Source organism: Acinonyx jubatus, chromosome D1 (assembly GCF_027475565.1).
Source record: "Acinonyx jubatus isolate Ajub_Pintada_27869175 chromosome D1, VMU_Ajub_asm_v1.0, whole genome shotgun sequence".
NCBI lineage: Eukaryota > Metazoa > Chordata > Mammalia > Carnivora > Felidae > Acinonyx > Acinonyx jubatus.
The window spans coordinates 55,001,473-55,017,788 of NC_069390.1; the positions used below are offsets into that span (position 1 = coordinate 55,001,473).

Consider the following 16,316-nt stretch of genomic DNA (forward strand, 5'->3'; position numbering starts at 1 on the left):
CTCGTACCTAGGTGTGTTTACCTGCCATGGGGCAGACACATGGTTGCTCAGACATGGGGCAGTGTGTGGCAGAGCTTTAAAGTCCACACTGTGCTCACTTCTACCTCCCCTCTCTGTTGGACGCATAGTAGGTACTCACTAAATGTCCACCTAGGAAGGCCTGGCAGTATATAGTGTGTGGCATGGACAGGCAGGCTGGGGTGCTTAGGATAAGTGAGAGTCCCTGGGTTGGGCTGGGGACTTCTTGGAGGAGGCATCCGGGAGGATCCTCCAAGTGTCAGTCTTTTTTTTTTTTTAATTTTTTAACATTTATTCTAACATTTATTCTATGTATTTTTTAGATACAGAGAGACAGAGCATGAGCAGGGGAGGGGCAGAGAGAGAGGGAGACAAGGAATCCAAAGCAGGCTCCAGGCTCTGAGTTGTCAGCACAGAGCCCGATATGGGGCTTGAACTGATGGACTGTGAGATCATGACCTGAGCCAAAGCTGGAAGCTTAACTGACTGAGCCACCCAGGTGCCCCTTTAAAGTGTCAGTCTTTTTTTTTTTTTAATTTTTTTAACGTTTATTCATTTTTTAGAGACAGAGAGAGACAGAGCATGAGTGGGGAGGGGCAGAGAGAGAGGGAGACACAGAATCTGAAACAGGCTCCAGGCTCTGAGCTGTCAGCACAGAGCCGGATGCGGGGCTTGCACTCATGAACTGTGAGATCATGACCTGACCTGAAGTCAGACGCTCAACCGACTGAGCCACCCAGGCGCCCCGAAAGTGTCAGTCTTAAGACAACAATTGAGGACAGGCCACAGGAAGTCCCCAGCCCAGACCCAGGGCTATCAGAGTGGGAGCGAAGTCTGCAGTGAGGGAAATGAAGCAGCCAGGGTCCAGGCCAGGGTTGCTGGAGGGCCTACAGGTGCATTCAGAGAAGGCTTCCAGGAGAAGGGGCTGCTTCTGGCTGGTCTGGGGCAGGGAAGAAGGTGGAGATGAATCAAGTTGGAGAAAGTGGTGAGACAGAGATGTTGTTCAGAAAGGTCTGTCTCTTCTTGTCCTTTAGCTCTGAGAGGAAAAGGATGCGGGAGGCGGATGGGCAGGAGGAGCGAGGAAGGCTGGGGCAGAATGGAGATAACATCCGTGCTGACACCAGGGCCGGGGTGGGTATGGATGGCTGGGGCTGGCAGGGAGCATGTCCCCAGCTGTGGCTGGGAAACGTTTCCTGTCTCCTTGCCAGGGGGGTCATTAATAATCGTTCACCCGCCACAGGCAGCACGGAGGCCAGCCAGGGAGCTGCATGGTGCTGGGGCTGGAGTCCAGCCTGCTGACCAGTAGAGCTGCTTTCTGGGAAATAGAAAATTGCTGTGTTCTGTCACCTTGCTGTGAAACCTGGACAAATCACCCGACCTCTCTGGTCTCTGAGAACACTGGCAATAGGAGGGTCTAAGAAGGAGACTTCCTAAAATCCCCTCCCTGCTCTGGGCCTCGGTTTTTCTGGACGGCACATGGGCTGCCAACCCCACAAGGGTATACGGACATCTGATGATCGATGTGGCCATCTGGACTGTGCTGAGCCCAGCTCAGGACACGCGGGATGGGCAGACCTGGCCCAGCTTCTGAAGAGCTCGCATTCCAGTGAGCCCAACACCATGGGGTGCACACCTGGAGCCTCACAGAATCAAGTGTACATCAGGCCAGGGTAACACAGGAGGGAGGGTCATGTGCCCAGAGCCTAAGGGGCCGACAGTGTGGCCGAGTTGGGAAGATGGGTTTTCTCAGGCAAAGGACACAGGAGCCCCAGGAAGCCTGTTTGGTCACTGCTGTGACCCCAGCACTTAAGTGCCTGCCTAGTGTGTAGCAGGTGCACAATAGATGCTTTAGACAAGTGAATGAGTCAATCTGTTAGATGAGACTTCTGTGAAAGGAGGTTGGAATCTGGAAAGAGCTGCCTAAAAGATGATGATGACGATGACGATCATTCTGGCCAAAGACAAGGGGAAGGGAAGAGGTGATGTGAAAGCTCGAGAAGGCTGGAGGCCCAGGGATGGCCATCCAAGGCTAGACAGTATTGCTTGGGAAGGATCAAATGTGGTCAAGATGTGTTTTTCCAGTTGAATTTTCCAGTTGAGAATCTTCCTCGGCCCCAGGCCACATTTCTCTGCCTACTCAACACCCCCATCAAGGCCCAGCTTATTAAGCCCACTCACCACAGAGAGCCTTTTGGAGGGTGATGCTGGGGCGCTGCCCCCAGCCACCTCCCCTGACTGACTCTGGTAGTCTCTGTGCCTTCCAACTGCCAGGAGCCCTGGCCTTTCATCCTCTCAAATACCTGTCAGCAGGCTGCCCACTAAGGTTTCCCCATTGCTTTCTCTGAAGGGTATGACCTGGGTCCTCCTCCTGACTGGCATCTCCCCTATCAGACTAGAGAGTCCCCAAAGTGTCACCAGGCTTCCTTTCTCAGATAAGGGTCTCTCTGAGGGCAGGGACTCTTCCTCCTGTCAGATGGGAGGTCAACAAAAGGAGATACATTGAGGCCTTCCTGGTTGACCCCCAGCCCAGTAGGGACACTCCCTGAGGGCCACACAGAGAAGGGAAGAGGGACAGGCTGGCAGGCAGAAGAGGGCCCCTGACTGCTCAGCATCCTGGAGACACGTGAGCCAGAAGGGGTACTGGGCCACCCATGGGACTAATCCCTCATGGTGGCAAACTCACCCAGAAACCATTCCTGGCCCAAGCCCGCTCTTTTTTTATTTCTTTAATGTTTATTTATTTTTCAGAGAGAGGGACAGAGACAGAGTGCAAGCAGGGGAGGGGCAGAGAGAGACACACACATAGAATCAGAAGCAGGCTCCAGGCTCCGAGCTGTCAGCCCAGAGCCCGACGCAGGGCTTTAACCCACGAACTGTGAGATCACGACCTGAGTCAAAGTCAGATTCTTAACCGACAGAGCCACTCAGGCGCCCCTCAAGCCTGCTCTTGAGCCAAGAAGGCACCACTGGGGATACCACCCGGGCCTCACGGCCTGTGCCTTAACCCCTCCCCGCTGTGGAGCATTGTGAGGTGGTAGTAAACACAGTGACCCTGCAACACGTGCATCCTCTCCCCGCCCTCCTCATATCCCAGCCCAAAACACGACACAGACCAAGAGGAAAAGAACAAAGTTTCCCAGACCACAACATCACCCGCCGCCTGCCTGTCCAGCGCCTGCTCAGCCGGAAACCCAAGACAAAGGCCTTGGTCAAAGTGAGGAGGATGAAGGGCAAAGGGTAGAGGCAGCTTAGCTTGGGGTGGGCCATGAGAGGACGTCACTGGGCATCTCTGGGGACCTAACTGGGAGGGGAGCAAGGACAAGATGGCAGCCAAGCCCTCCCTGCACACACACGCACACCCTTCCACGAACATTTATGGGACACCTGCTGTATCCCCCATGCCCCAAACATTGACTGCCTCGTCCCTCACCCCACACACCGTGTGCACACACTTCCTTACCCCCTGCAGCACATTCCACAGACCTTAACACTGCCTCACCCCACATGCACATCGCTAGCTCACTGGACACCCTTTCCACACTCCTCACCACACACCACACATAAACAGCTCACAGGGAGAAAAGATCACATAATCCACGCGTCACACTGAAAAGTCACACAGCTCACACACCCACACCTCACACCACACTCACACTCAACCTCCCACCATGCACCTCACACACCCCACACTCACCTCCCCAACCACAGGCACACACACACGTCCAATTAAATTCAACACACACACCATCTAGACGAGACACACCCTGCATAGATAATGTGCACGCCTAATGTCACATGTTTGTGGCCACACACAGCCCCTCGGCATACACAATCCTGCCTGCACATTGCCTCCTCCCCCCCATGTGCATGTGGGCGCACACACACACACACACACACACACACATACACACACTTAGTCAACCAGCCCCTTGCCTGGGACTCCTCGGCCCTGGCTGCTGCACTCTCCCCTACCCAGAGTTGCACAAACAGCCATCACACGGACATATGATGCTCAAACACCAACACACAGGTCCTAATACATTTCCCAAGCAAGCCTAGGATGTACCACAGAGAGTCTAAGCCACCTAGGCTGCAAACACACTCGGGCACACACAACTCCCCCACCCCCACTCCCCTCCACCACGACGTCCAATGAAACCCCTTCATCAGGCCCCCACAGTGGCTCTTCTGGGATACACACAAGAGCCAATAACATACGCAACCACACACACAATCCCCCAGGCAGGCTGCCCCTACATCAACTCCACCCCACGGAGACAGACACACCACATACACACATGTCCCCTACACATACAACACTCATGCACACGGCACCACTCCACACTCACAACGCAACCATCCTAGCCATGCACGGCATGCAATGACACACACTCACAATCTTCACACTCACCATAAGCCCCCACAACCCCCCCCCCAAATAATCCCCCTGGTGGTGCCACACACAATATTACATGACACATCACACATGATCACACACAAGGCACACCCAACACATGCAACGTGGGCCATCCTACACAAATACATACATCTCAGACTCACCCAGTCCTGGAACCCTCCCACCACAGGTAACTGACACCAGATTGCAGTCTACTCCCCTCTCTCCAATCCCACACCCCCAGCTGCTCCCAGTCAAGACCAGGACAGTGGGGATGGGGGGTTTACAAGTTATGAACCCCAGTGCCACTGCACAATCCCCACCCACCTTAGATCCCTGGGCACCACCCAAAGGCTGTACCCTCCATGTTTAGCCCCTTCTACGAGCGCCCACACCATGCCATGCCTGACAACATGGGGCAAGTGGAGGTCCTGCAGACACCAGCCCAGCACTCTGAGCCTGCCCCTTCCTCACTGGAAAGCAGAGGCAGATATAGGGGGAGGGGATGATCACAGAGTGAGACCCTAGAACAAAGACAGAGACCTAGAGAAATAGAGGGGACAAACTGAGAAAGATGAACAGGGCAGAGGGGACCAAGAAAGAGACATGGAGGGGCAGAGAGAGAGGAGGCCCAGAAGGACTCGGAGAAGCCAGGGGAGAAACCAGAGAATAAAGTGGGACTACCACACCTGGAGAGAAACAAGAGGAGAGGGTGAGACCCCTAAGAGACTAGGGGACCTCCTATACAGAAGGGAGGGAGGGAAGGAAAGCAGGAGGCAGGTGGGAGGGGGTCCTGCAGAGAAGGAGACAAGCTATGAGGAAAAGCTGTGTTTTGACCCTGGGGTAGGGTCCCAGGTGAGGATCAAAGTCCAGATGCTGGAGTGGGAATCTGGATGGGGGCACAGACGAGGCTGTGGAGTAGAGGTTCAGGGCTTGGGGTGAGGCTCCAGCACTGAGGGGGAGTCCTGGCTGAAAGCTGAGGGTTCAGGTGTTATGGGTGTACCCGGAGTCTGAAATATATATATAGTGGGTGTTTGGGGATTGGGGCAGGGGTCATCCGTTGATCTGGGAGGCAAGGGGTTCCAGGTTTAAAGAGCTCTCGGTGGGGACTGGCGCCCGGCTGGGGTCCTTCTGTGAACTCCCTACTGGGAGTTCAGTGCTTGGAGTGGAGTCCCAGATCCGAAAGGGGATCAGAGTCTGGGGTGAGGTTTCAACTGTGAGCTGGGGATTCAAGGGCTCCGGGAGCTGGGGATTCAAGGGCTCCGGGTATGGGCTGCAGTCCCAGCACAGGAGTGGAATTCAGAGCTAGGGGAGGGGGCCCCACCTTGAGGAGGGTTCAGGGGCATAGTGGACCACGGAGCCGGCGCCTGCACTCTCCGTGGAGGACCCAGCCAGGCGCTCGCCCGGCACCCCGTCCTCCTCGTGCCCAGTGCTGGGGGCCCCCCTACCTGCAGGCTGTCGGCGCATGGCTGCGGCGGCGGCGGCGGCTCGTCCGGCTTGAGGAAGACCTGCTGGCCCCGCCTGAGGAATTGGACAACAGCGATGAGGATGTGGTGCAACACCAGGACCATGCTCGCAGCCGCCCGCCCGCCCGCCGGCCCGGCCGCTGCGCTCGGTCAGCGCGTCCGCGACAGCTCCGCCGGGTCCGCGCGAGGGTCCGCCCCGGCCCCGCCCCGGCCCGCCCACTCCCCGCCCCCGACCGCGCAGCCCCGCCTACCCTCCCGCCACCGCGGGCTGCACCTCTCGGCTAGTCGGACGTGCGGACCCCCCTGGGCCCCCCCACCCCAGCTCTCACCTCCCTTCTCTCTCTGCTCTCAAGACTCTTCCAGCTTGTCCGCTATTAGGATCTCCCACCAGGTAGCCGGTTCTCAGCCTCCGCTCCCTTCTCTGGCCCCTCGCCCCTACTGTCGCTACCTCGTCTCTCAGAACCTCTCTCTTCAGATCACATCCTCTTCCCCCACTTAGAAAGTCCTGGGGCCCGGCCAGAGCTCCAAGCCAGAGACCAGCGCAGTGACGGGAGGGGCGGAGAGGCGGGGGATAGGGGGCTAGGGGCCGCTGACCCGATGCCAGGAGCCGCGGGCTGACTCTTCAGGAGAAATGGGGAAGTCGGGGAGAATTTTAGAGGTCGCCCAGCGACGGGCAGGCGTGGGGGGCAATAGCCAATCTGTGCAGGGGACACGTGCGCACGGACACACGAGCGCACACACGGGCAGGCGCACCACTCCTGAGTGCGGGGTAGGGGCGCCGGGCCCCCAGCACCGGACGGGCAGGTCTGCGTTGGCGTCCCCGGAAGCCGGAGATGGTGCAGGCCCCAGGGCCACACAGTTCACAGTTCGGCGGTGGGACCCGCGCGTCCGGAGCGCAGTTCACCGCAGCGCGGCCTCTGTGCTCAGGCGCCTGCGGCAGCCGTGACGCTTCTACGCCCCCTGCTGTCCTTTCGCGGCAGCGCCGCCTGGGCCTATTTGCCATCTGCGGGGCGAGGGAAATGGGGGCGGGCAGAGGGAGGAAGGATCACCTGGGCCAGCTCCCTGCCTGGACCCACTAGTTCCTCGCCTCCATTTAGCATGAGATCCGCTGGGGTGGTAGGACGTGTCTGGACTAGAGGGTGCGCTTTGGATCATGCCATGCCTTTGCCGGCGACTTACTGCTTGACCTTGGTCAGATTCCCTCCCGTTTGTGGGCCTCAGTTATCCCATCTCTTTCACAAGACTGCCAGGACAGTCAACCCCAACAATGGTGGGAAGTCAGCCAGTCTCCCGACAGCCCTTGCTATGGACTGACCTGAATCCTGACCGCTGCAATGCTGGCCCCTTTCTCTGCAACACCCCTCTTCCCCACTTGGAGGGTGACTCAGTGAGCCCCCAGCCTCCCCTCACTGGGCTGATTCATCTGGGCCCTTTCTCCCTGGGGAGTGATTTCCTCAACGTTGAGTCACTGAGCCCAGTCCTGGACACAGTCCAGGCACCTGGCACACAGGCTGGGCGGAGCCCTGGCTGTGCCATCAGCTCAGGAGGAGGCCCTCCAAACCCGGATTTCTCCCACCTCTGTTTCCGAGGCGCAGCTCTGCACGTGCTTCTGCCTCTGCTCAGACACCTTTAAAGACTCCCTACCACAAACACAATAAAGCCCAAATCCTCAGCCTGACATGGCAGACCCTCTATAACTTAGCCCTGATTTATTTACCCAGCTTTGACCCTCTCACCACCATTTCTTAAATTTATACTTCCTCCTCTACGCAAATGAGTGACTGACTCATTCTCACCTCCAGATCTTTACCCATGCCACCCTACCCCAATGCCCACCAGATCCTGTCCACCTGTTTATCATTTAGGTGGACACCTCCTCTAGGAGACCTTCCCTTGATGCTACCTTAGTCCTCTGGGTCCCCTTCTTGAGTTTTTCCTGGGAATCATGTCTGGGGACATGGGGAGGAGTGGGAAGCTTTTCTGTCACTAAGTGATCCAGGCCCAGTTGATGTATTTTACTTCACCTTCAAATTAGGGGCAATGTGGCCTACTTTTTAGCACTGTAGAAAACTACATGGGCTAAGATGGTGTAAAGGTTCTGACCCAGAAAAGGGCCTCCCTTCCTTTTTTGGCCTCAGTTTCCTGCTCTATAAAGGGGGGTGACCGATGTAAGGGCTATTCTAAGCACCGAGTCTGAGCCCAGTGCACAAATCTCTTGGCAAATCCTGAGTACCTGTCAATCCCGGGCTATTATAGCCTGGATGGGACACAGGTACCCAGGAGCTGTCTGTTAAGGCCACTGGCCAGACCTATTTGTTCTGAAGACATCTCACACCCTGCAGTCAAGAGCCAACCCTGGCCTGGCATAGCCACCATCTCTTGGGCTCTCAGCTCTAAGCAGGACCTCCACAGCACTCACCTCATGACAAGTTATTTCTTAAATCTTACTTGGTTATCTTACACTGCAGCTCAGTGGCTGGAGCCCCAGGGACATGCTCTACGTCTCCCTCAACTCAGAGAGATTCATTTTGCATCCATCCTTCAGATTCAACCATTCCTCCAAGGGTTTCAGTCCTAACTCTGCCACAGACTTGCTGTGTGATTCTGAGCAGGACACTGAACATCTCTGGACCTCATTTTTCCCATCTGTGAAATGTTAATACACTAGATTCAATAAACAAACATTTTTTTCTTTCGATGTTTGGCAGGATACAGAGATTCTTTCAAAAACATCCCCCCGATGTGATCCTTGAAATTCTCCATCCAGCCCCCTCCCAGAAGAGGAAGTCAAGGCTCTTTGAGATGCCAGAATGACAGGCCATGCGCAAACGCTCCTTGCCAGGAAGTGACCCTTCCTCCAAAGCTAGGGCTCCTCCGCTCCCCTATAGGTCCCTGTCTTCCAGGTCTATGTTCTGTGATTCTATGTTAGGTTCTCACCCTTGCTCATGCCTGGGACTCCCCCATCCCAGATATTTTTAAATGTTCCCAGGTGATTCTAATTTGCTGCCAGGTTTGAGAACCCTGGATTAGATGTATCTTGTTCCTGGCTGACATCAGTCCCGTGGAATCGACGGCCACAGCTGGCCCCTAAAAGGCTGAGTGTGTATATCTGGAGCTGGGGGCCTCTGTGTCCGAGGGGCTTTAACATTTATTGAGCCCTTACTATGTGCCTCACATTTCACCTTCTCAACAACAGTATAAAGTTGGATCTATTATTAGCCACATTTTATACGTATGGAAAACTGAGGCACAGAGAGACCAAGTAATTTGTCCACAGTCACACAGCTAGTAAGTAATGGAGCCAAAATTCAAACTCAGACCATCTGGCTCCAATCTGTGTCCTAAATTCATGCTCCTTATCTTGAGGAAAGGCATGTGAGAAGAACAGATTTTCCTACCTCTCCTTTTGTCCCCAACGATGCAGTGACTGAGAGTCCTATGCTCCCAGTCCCTGAACCCTCTGCCCATCTCTGCCACAAGAAAACCCAGCCCGCCACAAGAAAACCCAGCCCCAGGAATGCCTGGCCCAGCCCCTCTAGACACTTCCTTTTGTCTCCCCACCTTACCGGCCGCTATAACTGCCCAGTGGCCCAGCTACTGAGTATTTTAGGAAAAGGTGAGTCAGCTGACAGCCTGTCAACCTGGGTACCAGGCCTACCAGACCTCAGGCCCTGTCCAGAAACCAGCCCTCTGTTGTTCCCAATAATAATGACACTCCTGTGGGCCACGGTGCTCACAAAGCACTTCCTCATCCAGGCTGGGAGAGCAGACTTCCTGTTCGCCATCTCTCCAGGTGACAGAGTGGCACCAGCAGACACCCAGTAGACCCCACATCTGCTCTCATCCCCCATGCCCACCTGTCTTACTTCCATAAGCCTGTCTGGTGCCTGACATGCATTTATCCTGTCACTGTTAACCACGGTCATACTCCTGGAAGCCCAGGTTCGAATCTGCACCCTGCCTTGACATACTGGGTGACCGCAGGCAAACTTCTGGCCCTCTCTGTCCTCAGACTCCTCAGCAACTATAGAAGTTGGCCTGGTTCTCGTTGAGGGCTCAGGCAGATCAGGTGGAAGGAGGCAGGATCCAGGTAGGCCTAGCTGGGTACAAGGCAGCTTTCTTGGGCAGGCAGGCCTGCCTGGGCATGCCAGACCCAAGGACTATGAACAAGGACCAGATCTCAGTATGGGAGGCTCCTCAGGAGAGAGTGTATGACTCAGTCAGAGTATGACTTGGGGTGTGGAGCCCACAGACTGACAGAGGGCTCTTCCATCCTAGGGGCCCTGCAAAGGGACAATCCAAGAAGCGTCCTGGAGGAATCTGACATCTCTCTGGGTTCTGTGTCCATCTACAGCCTGTCCTCAATGCTTCAGCCCTGGAGAGAGCATGGGTATAGACCACCCTTCGGTAGCCGTGTGTGTGTGCACAGGTGGGTAAGGCCTTGCACCCAGGACTGTGAGCATGGTGTGGATAAAGGCAGGAGAGGGTATGACTAGAGGTTTGTAAGTTTATTTCTTTGTGAGGATGTGTGATACTTTTACAGTATAGCTAAATTTGTGTGTGTGTACATCTATGGAATGTGCATATGCATATGTGTGTGCACACAGGTGTGTGTGTGTATGCACACTTGCAGATATGTGTGAATAGCTGTAGGTGTGCACACGGGTCCAGGTATGGCAAATATGTGCATTCGTGTGTGACTGTGTGTGCAAATGCATGAGTATGTATATATTCAAATTCACACCCAAAGGAGGTGCCGCCATGGCCACTAGCCTGGATCAGCTCTGGCTGTGGCCCCAGATGTGGGGGTAGCCCTCACAGAGAAATGATCTGGCCATAGGCACTTATTGGGGAAATATGGATTTTGGCTTTGGGTGGGCAGGACCTGTTCCCAGAGGCCCAGCAGCAGCTGAGGGGGGAAGAGCACAGGTTGAGTAACTCAAGCCCAGGGGATGTGGGAATAGGGGTGGGTCATCCACAGGTCTCGTCCATTTCCATGTCATTTGTATGCACATTTATCTTGTCAGCAGCAGGTGGCCAGGTCCACGACCCTAGAGGGGTAAGGGAATCCATAGCATTCTGGTCCAGACTAGTCCAGGACCTGTCAGCTCACAGCCAGGCTGAGGTCCACGGGACTCAGGCGTTGGCACATGTTAAGCCTTGGTTATCTGCTCCTTATCATCTGCAAACCCCAAGATCCTTCCACCACACAAGGCTGCCCCAGGCCACCATACACAGTCGTCGTCCTCCCATAGAGGACGTCCTCTTACACACAAACACATACTCCTATACCTGGAAACGTGTTCACACAACTCTTATACACAGAAGCACAGGGGGACAAGTCTGCCCTAGGGGGACCACTGTGCCTCCTCCCCGAGCTCCAAACCTGCTGGGGTCATCTTTTCTTCAGCCTCACACACATTCACAGAGTTTGCAATTGCCTGCAGGATAAAGCTGGAGCTGTTCAAAGCCCTTAACCTATACCACCAACAAACTTCCTTTCAGGCCACACCTACACTGCCTTCTGGCCACTCCTCATGGGATCCATGAGGATTCCACAGATCCATCCACCAACCAGCACTCCCCATCACTCCGCGCTTTGCCAGGTAGGTAGTCGGCCTCTCCACTATGCTGTCAACTCCAGGGGACAGGGCTCTTTGTGTTTTGTTCATCGCTGTGACCCTAGCACCTAGAAGAAGGCTCAACCCAGAAGAATTGCTCAAAAAGACATCTATTGACCATACAAATAAATGATAGAATCTTCCTTCCAGCCTGGTCTGCCCCATTATGTAAGATTTACCCAACTGTGTTTATTTTCTTGTGTGCCTCCCCGATCAGACCCGCTGCCCCTCCAGGAAGAGACTGGGTCTGATTCAGCTTCGTGTGTGTATGTCCAGCTCAGGGCCAGGCACAGAGAGCAGGGGTGTGGGATAGGTCTGGGGGGCAGATCCCAAGGCATCATGACCCCCTCAATAAGGCACAGGGATATCTGGAACGTGGGGCCACCTGGGCCAATCACACAAAGCCTACGTGTCCCAGGGAAGAGGCCTCCCAATCGCCTTCCCTCATCTGAGCCCCTTTCTAAAGTCACCTTGACTGGTGATCCAGCCTCTGCTTGCACACTCCCAGAGACAGGGAGCTCACTTTCTTAGCAGCCAACCCCTTCCCGTGTGGGATGGATGGCTCTGCCTGATGCTGACTCCTCCCACAGCACCATCCTATTAAACCCTGATCATCCCGAGCCACGATTCCCATGGAAACCAGGAAGGAAGATGAGCAAAAGGAGAGGCAGATCCCAGCTTTCTCAGCAGCTCTACCAACCTCCCCAGCTTTGGGTCGAGGTGGGAAAAGGAGCTCTTGGCTCTCAGCCTACCCTAGGGAAAAGGGAGTGGTTTTAAGGTGCTCGGTCTCCCCTACTGCCAACCACCATCCTCGGGAGCCTGGGGTGGTGCAGAGACAATGCATTGCCAAGAAACTCTCTAGCAACCTCCACTGAGTCCCATCCCCCCTCACTGAACTTCCACCCTCCTCGCTGAAGCCTTGGCCCTTCATTAAGCTCCATCCCCCATACTGAGCCCCCTCCTCTCATCCCCCATGCCCCTACCCACACCCCATCTCCTCCTCTCACTGGAGCCTCCTGCCTTCCAGTCTGCAGGACCATGAGGGGTGCTCTGACTCCAGCCCTAGGAGTGGCACATAGAGACGCTTCCTCCCGAGCCCTGGCTTGCAGGCTGGGTGGATGAGGGAGGGCAAACTGGTCCTCAGCCAAGGGTGGCTGCCCAGACTCCCACCCAGCCCCGCCTGAACAGCTGCAGCCCAGCTTTCCTCTGTCAGCTATTCCTGGGCTGGCCCTGCTCCAGAGGTGCGTCAGGGTGCAGTCGATCACTGACCCCAGCCCCCAATACACACACACACACACACACACACACACACACGTACACATACACGTACACACACACCAGGACAGCTCAGAGCCAAGCCCCTGAGGGATAATGAGGCACAAGAAAGTCTAAGTAACAGGGACCCAAGGCCCCAGGCTCTGAAAACTCCCTGCCAGCTCAGAAACCATCAGGGAGGGAGGCCCCTATCTATGGCTTTGAGGTTCCAAGAACTCGCAGAGCTTTGTGTTCTAAGAAAATCAAGCCTCTATTATAATGTCCCTTTATTCCAAGAGTTTATGCTTCTTATATTCTATGAACGCAAGAGCCTGGAGTCCTGAGAATGTAGGAGTCCAGGATTCTATTATTCTAACTGCCTGACAAGCCAGGACTCCACCAGGGTTTCCACACCCCTCAGAGCCTGATGGTGTGCGGGCTTGAGTCTCTCTGAATACCAGGTAAGAGAGACGGCCCCAGCGAACCCCTGCATTTGTGAGGTGCATTCCAGCCTCCACCTTTTTGCTAACAGCACTGTGCATCACCCTCCTCTCTGCTAATTAAATCTCAGACAACTTTAAAGAGAAATGGAGGGGACTGCCATCAAGGACTACCTTTTAAAAGCCAGGCCCACCTGGTTGATTCTCTCATTTAATCCTCATGATATTACTAGCCCAACTTTACAGTTGATAAAACTGAGGTCCCGGGTCATGAGGTCATTTGTCTAAAGTCACATAGCTAGAAATAGTAGAACAGTAATCCAAACAGGGCCCTTGGCAAACCCAATGCCTCCCAGTAGCAGGCTGACTCCTGAGAAAAGCCCAGGGGGCCTCCTTCCCGGCTCCCTCCTTGGCCCAGGGCCTCACTGCCCGCCTCAAGCTCCAGAAGGCAGAGACTGTGGCTACTTCTCCTCTCGCCTCCCCAAGCTGGAGGTAGCCTAGAGCCAGCCACATTTCCTGTCCTGATTGATCGAAAAGCGCTCGATCCGCAAAGACTCCGTAGTGGGACCGGGAGATGTGGCGTTTCGTTTCTAAGCACCCGTCGCTATGGAAGCCAGGTGCTGCCTGCCCAAGGCTTAGCAACGGGCCCAGCAGGGCGGGGCGGAGGGCATTGTCAGGGGCTTCCAAGGCAGCCAGCAAAAGAGGGGGCGTAGGCTACTCCGTTCTCCAGGCAGGAGGGCTGGAACTGTTGCCCTGGCTGGGCATGCAAGGAAGGAGGCGCAGGGGCTGGACCACGTGGGCTCTAAAGAACAGAGACCCAGAAGTAAGGGCAGAGAGAAACTTGCAGAGACAAAGGGAGTCCAGAGACAGTGAAAGGCAGAGACACTGTCTCTGAGAAAGGAAGATGTGGGAAGGTGGAAGAAGACAAGAGCTGGTCAGAGTCACAGAGACCACTTACTTAGACAGTTGGCAAGAAAAGACTGACTCCCAGACAGGCCTGACTCCTGGGGAAGGGAGCCAGTGTGCCAGAGAGCAGGAGGGAGCCGCAGGGAATGACAGAGATGGATGGATGCGTGACAGGAGGAGATAAGCCTGAGGCAGGAGGCAATATAGAGTCAGATAATAAAGGAAAAGAGGACTACAAATGGAGAGGCAGGAGGGGCAGTATGAGGACAAGGGCACCAAAGTCACAGGAGTCCTGAGCTGGCCCCTCTTCCTGGGTCTGCCCATCCATGGCATGGGCCTCACCAGCTTTGTACCACCACCCCACCACCCAGCCTCTCCTGCGGAACAGAGTCGTCTGGACCCTCAAGAAGGAGGCTGGTCAGAGTTCCCATGTCTCTCTAACCCTCCAGGGACAGGTCTTGCCCAAGATCAGCCAGTGAGGCACCGTGTGAAACGCTAGGAAGGCAGGCCCTGGGAATCCCAGTCCAGACCTCCTCCCCACCCTCACCTGACCACTCCTTGGTTACCCATGGACATACAGTCAGTACGGAGAGGCACACGTGTCCCCCCACCAGAGTGAAGAAGATGACAGAACCTAAGATGGGACCCCCTTCATTTCCTTCCTCAATAACCCTGTGTCCCGGCGCTGGGGACCCACGGGTGGAGCAGACAGCATCTGCTCCACGGCCCATACCTGTCTCTCTCCGGGGTGTGACTAGGGAAGGCAGACTCCGGGGAACCCAAAGTGGCCCGGCTCCTTGGGGAGAGGGAAGTGGCAGGCATTTAACAGGCGACATCTCACTTGATGTTCACCGGAACCTGTTACAGAGAAGACTGAGGCCCCCAAAAGGCGAGTGACTCACCCCGACTAATCACCACCAGCCAGCCAGCGCCCGAACTACGGCCTGACCCCAGGTCTCGTGGGGCCAGTACAAGTTGGAGGGCCTGGTGGAAACCTCTCTGCCAGGTCGGAGGCAGCTGCTCCAGGAAGGGGGGTGCGATCCAGACCTGCTCAGCGGCCCCTCCCAGGGGGGGGGGGGAAGGTCTCAAGCCCGGCTCTGGCCACCACTCCTCCTGGCACCAGACACCCTCCCCCAATGTCAGAATGGGTAACAGTGCCTCCGTCAGGTGTCAGGTACTAATCTCTCTTTCTCTCTCCCCCTCTGTCTCCCCGCTAATTGCTCCTGGCATTGTTAACACTGTCAGCTGCACCTGACAGCCTCTGTGGGAGCTCCTGTGCCTTCAGAGGTGCCCCATCCGCCCCCATCAGCACCAGCCTTGCTCTCGCCACACTCCTGAGGGAGGAACAAGACAAAGTCTAATTAAGCACCTACTATGTGCCCCCTGGTGGTGCGAAGCAGTTGACATTCATTATCTCATTAAATTGTCTCCTAGGGCTCTGAGGGCTCGTCCCCACCTCCTGCAGCCCCTGGCCTCTGGCCTTTCTGCTTGCCCTCCCCACACCTCACAGCACTCGCCCTGGAAACAGCCTCTGGGGCAGGGTGACCCCAGAGCAGAAGGTGAACATAGGCACCTGGGAACTGGTACTTTGATTCTCAGAGGCAGTGCCCATGATGAGGGGCAGGAAGGGGAGTCGGGGTGAGGTGTGGGACGACAGGGGGACGGGCAAAGAAAGAAGGGAGGACACATGGAACTGGGGGGTGCAGAGATGGCAGGCTACGAGCCACACTCCACATACACATGCATGCATGCTGGGCCTGGGCTGCAGCCCAGATGATCGACCCTCGGCGCCACGTTCCCTCGAGCACCAGTCCCAGGAAGGTGGTGCCACAGGCATTATCGATTGATTGCCTCCCAGCCTCCTGTTCCTGATGCCTGGAGGCTGCCTCCTCCATGCAGCCCTCCAGCTGCTCAATGTCACCGCCAGGGTGAGTCTGGGGGCAGCCTGGGGACAATGAGCAGGGACTCCTCATCTCTCCCTCAGCCCAGCACTCTCCCGACTCCTCAGGAGATGGAGGGTAGATGGGTAGTGCAGGTAGATGGGTAGTGCAAGGGCTGACATTGAGGCTCGTGGTCATACATGCACATGTGTGCACGTGTACATGTATTTGTGTGTGCATGTGTGCATGAATAAGTAAGTCAGTATAGCACAAGAGTTGCAAATACAAGATGTAAGCTCTACAACTTGGGTTCAAATCCCCCTCCTCCATTTCCT

At 55.6% G+C, this 16,316-nt stretch overlaps 1 protein-coding gene across 5 annotated transcripts in view; it reads right to left on the bottom strand.

Moving 5' to 3' along the window:
* PDE2A (phosphodiesterase 2A) overlaps nucleotides 1–16,316 on the bottom strand; it is a 95,241-nt gene that overhangs the window by 61,302 nt on the left and 17,623 nt on the right. For 4 of the 5 annotated variants that reach the window (XM_053203643.1, XM_053203642.1, XM_027039749.2 and 1 more), the window contains exon 2: nucleotides 5,863–5,935. In XM_053203643.1, coding sequence (XP_053059618.1) covers nucleotides 5,863–5,935 — 73 coding nt within the window. Of the gene's footprint in view, nucleotides 1–5,862; nucleotides 5,936–6,209; nucleotides 6,229–16,316 lie in introns of those variants that run through there. The other variant, XM_053203644.1, reaches the window with a different exon arrangement.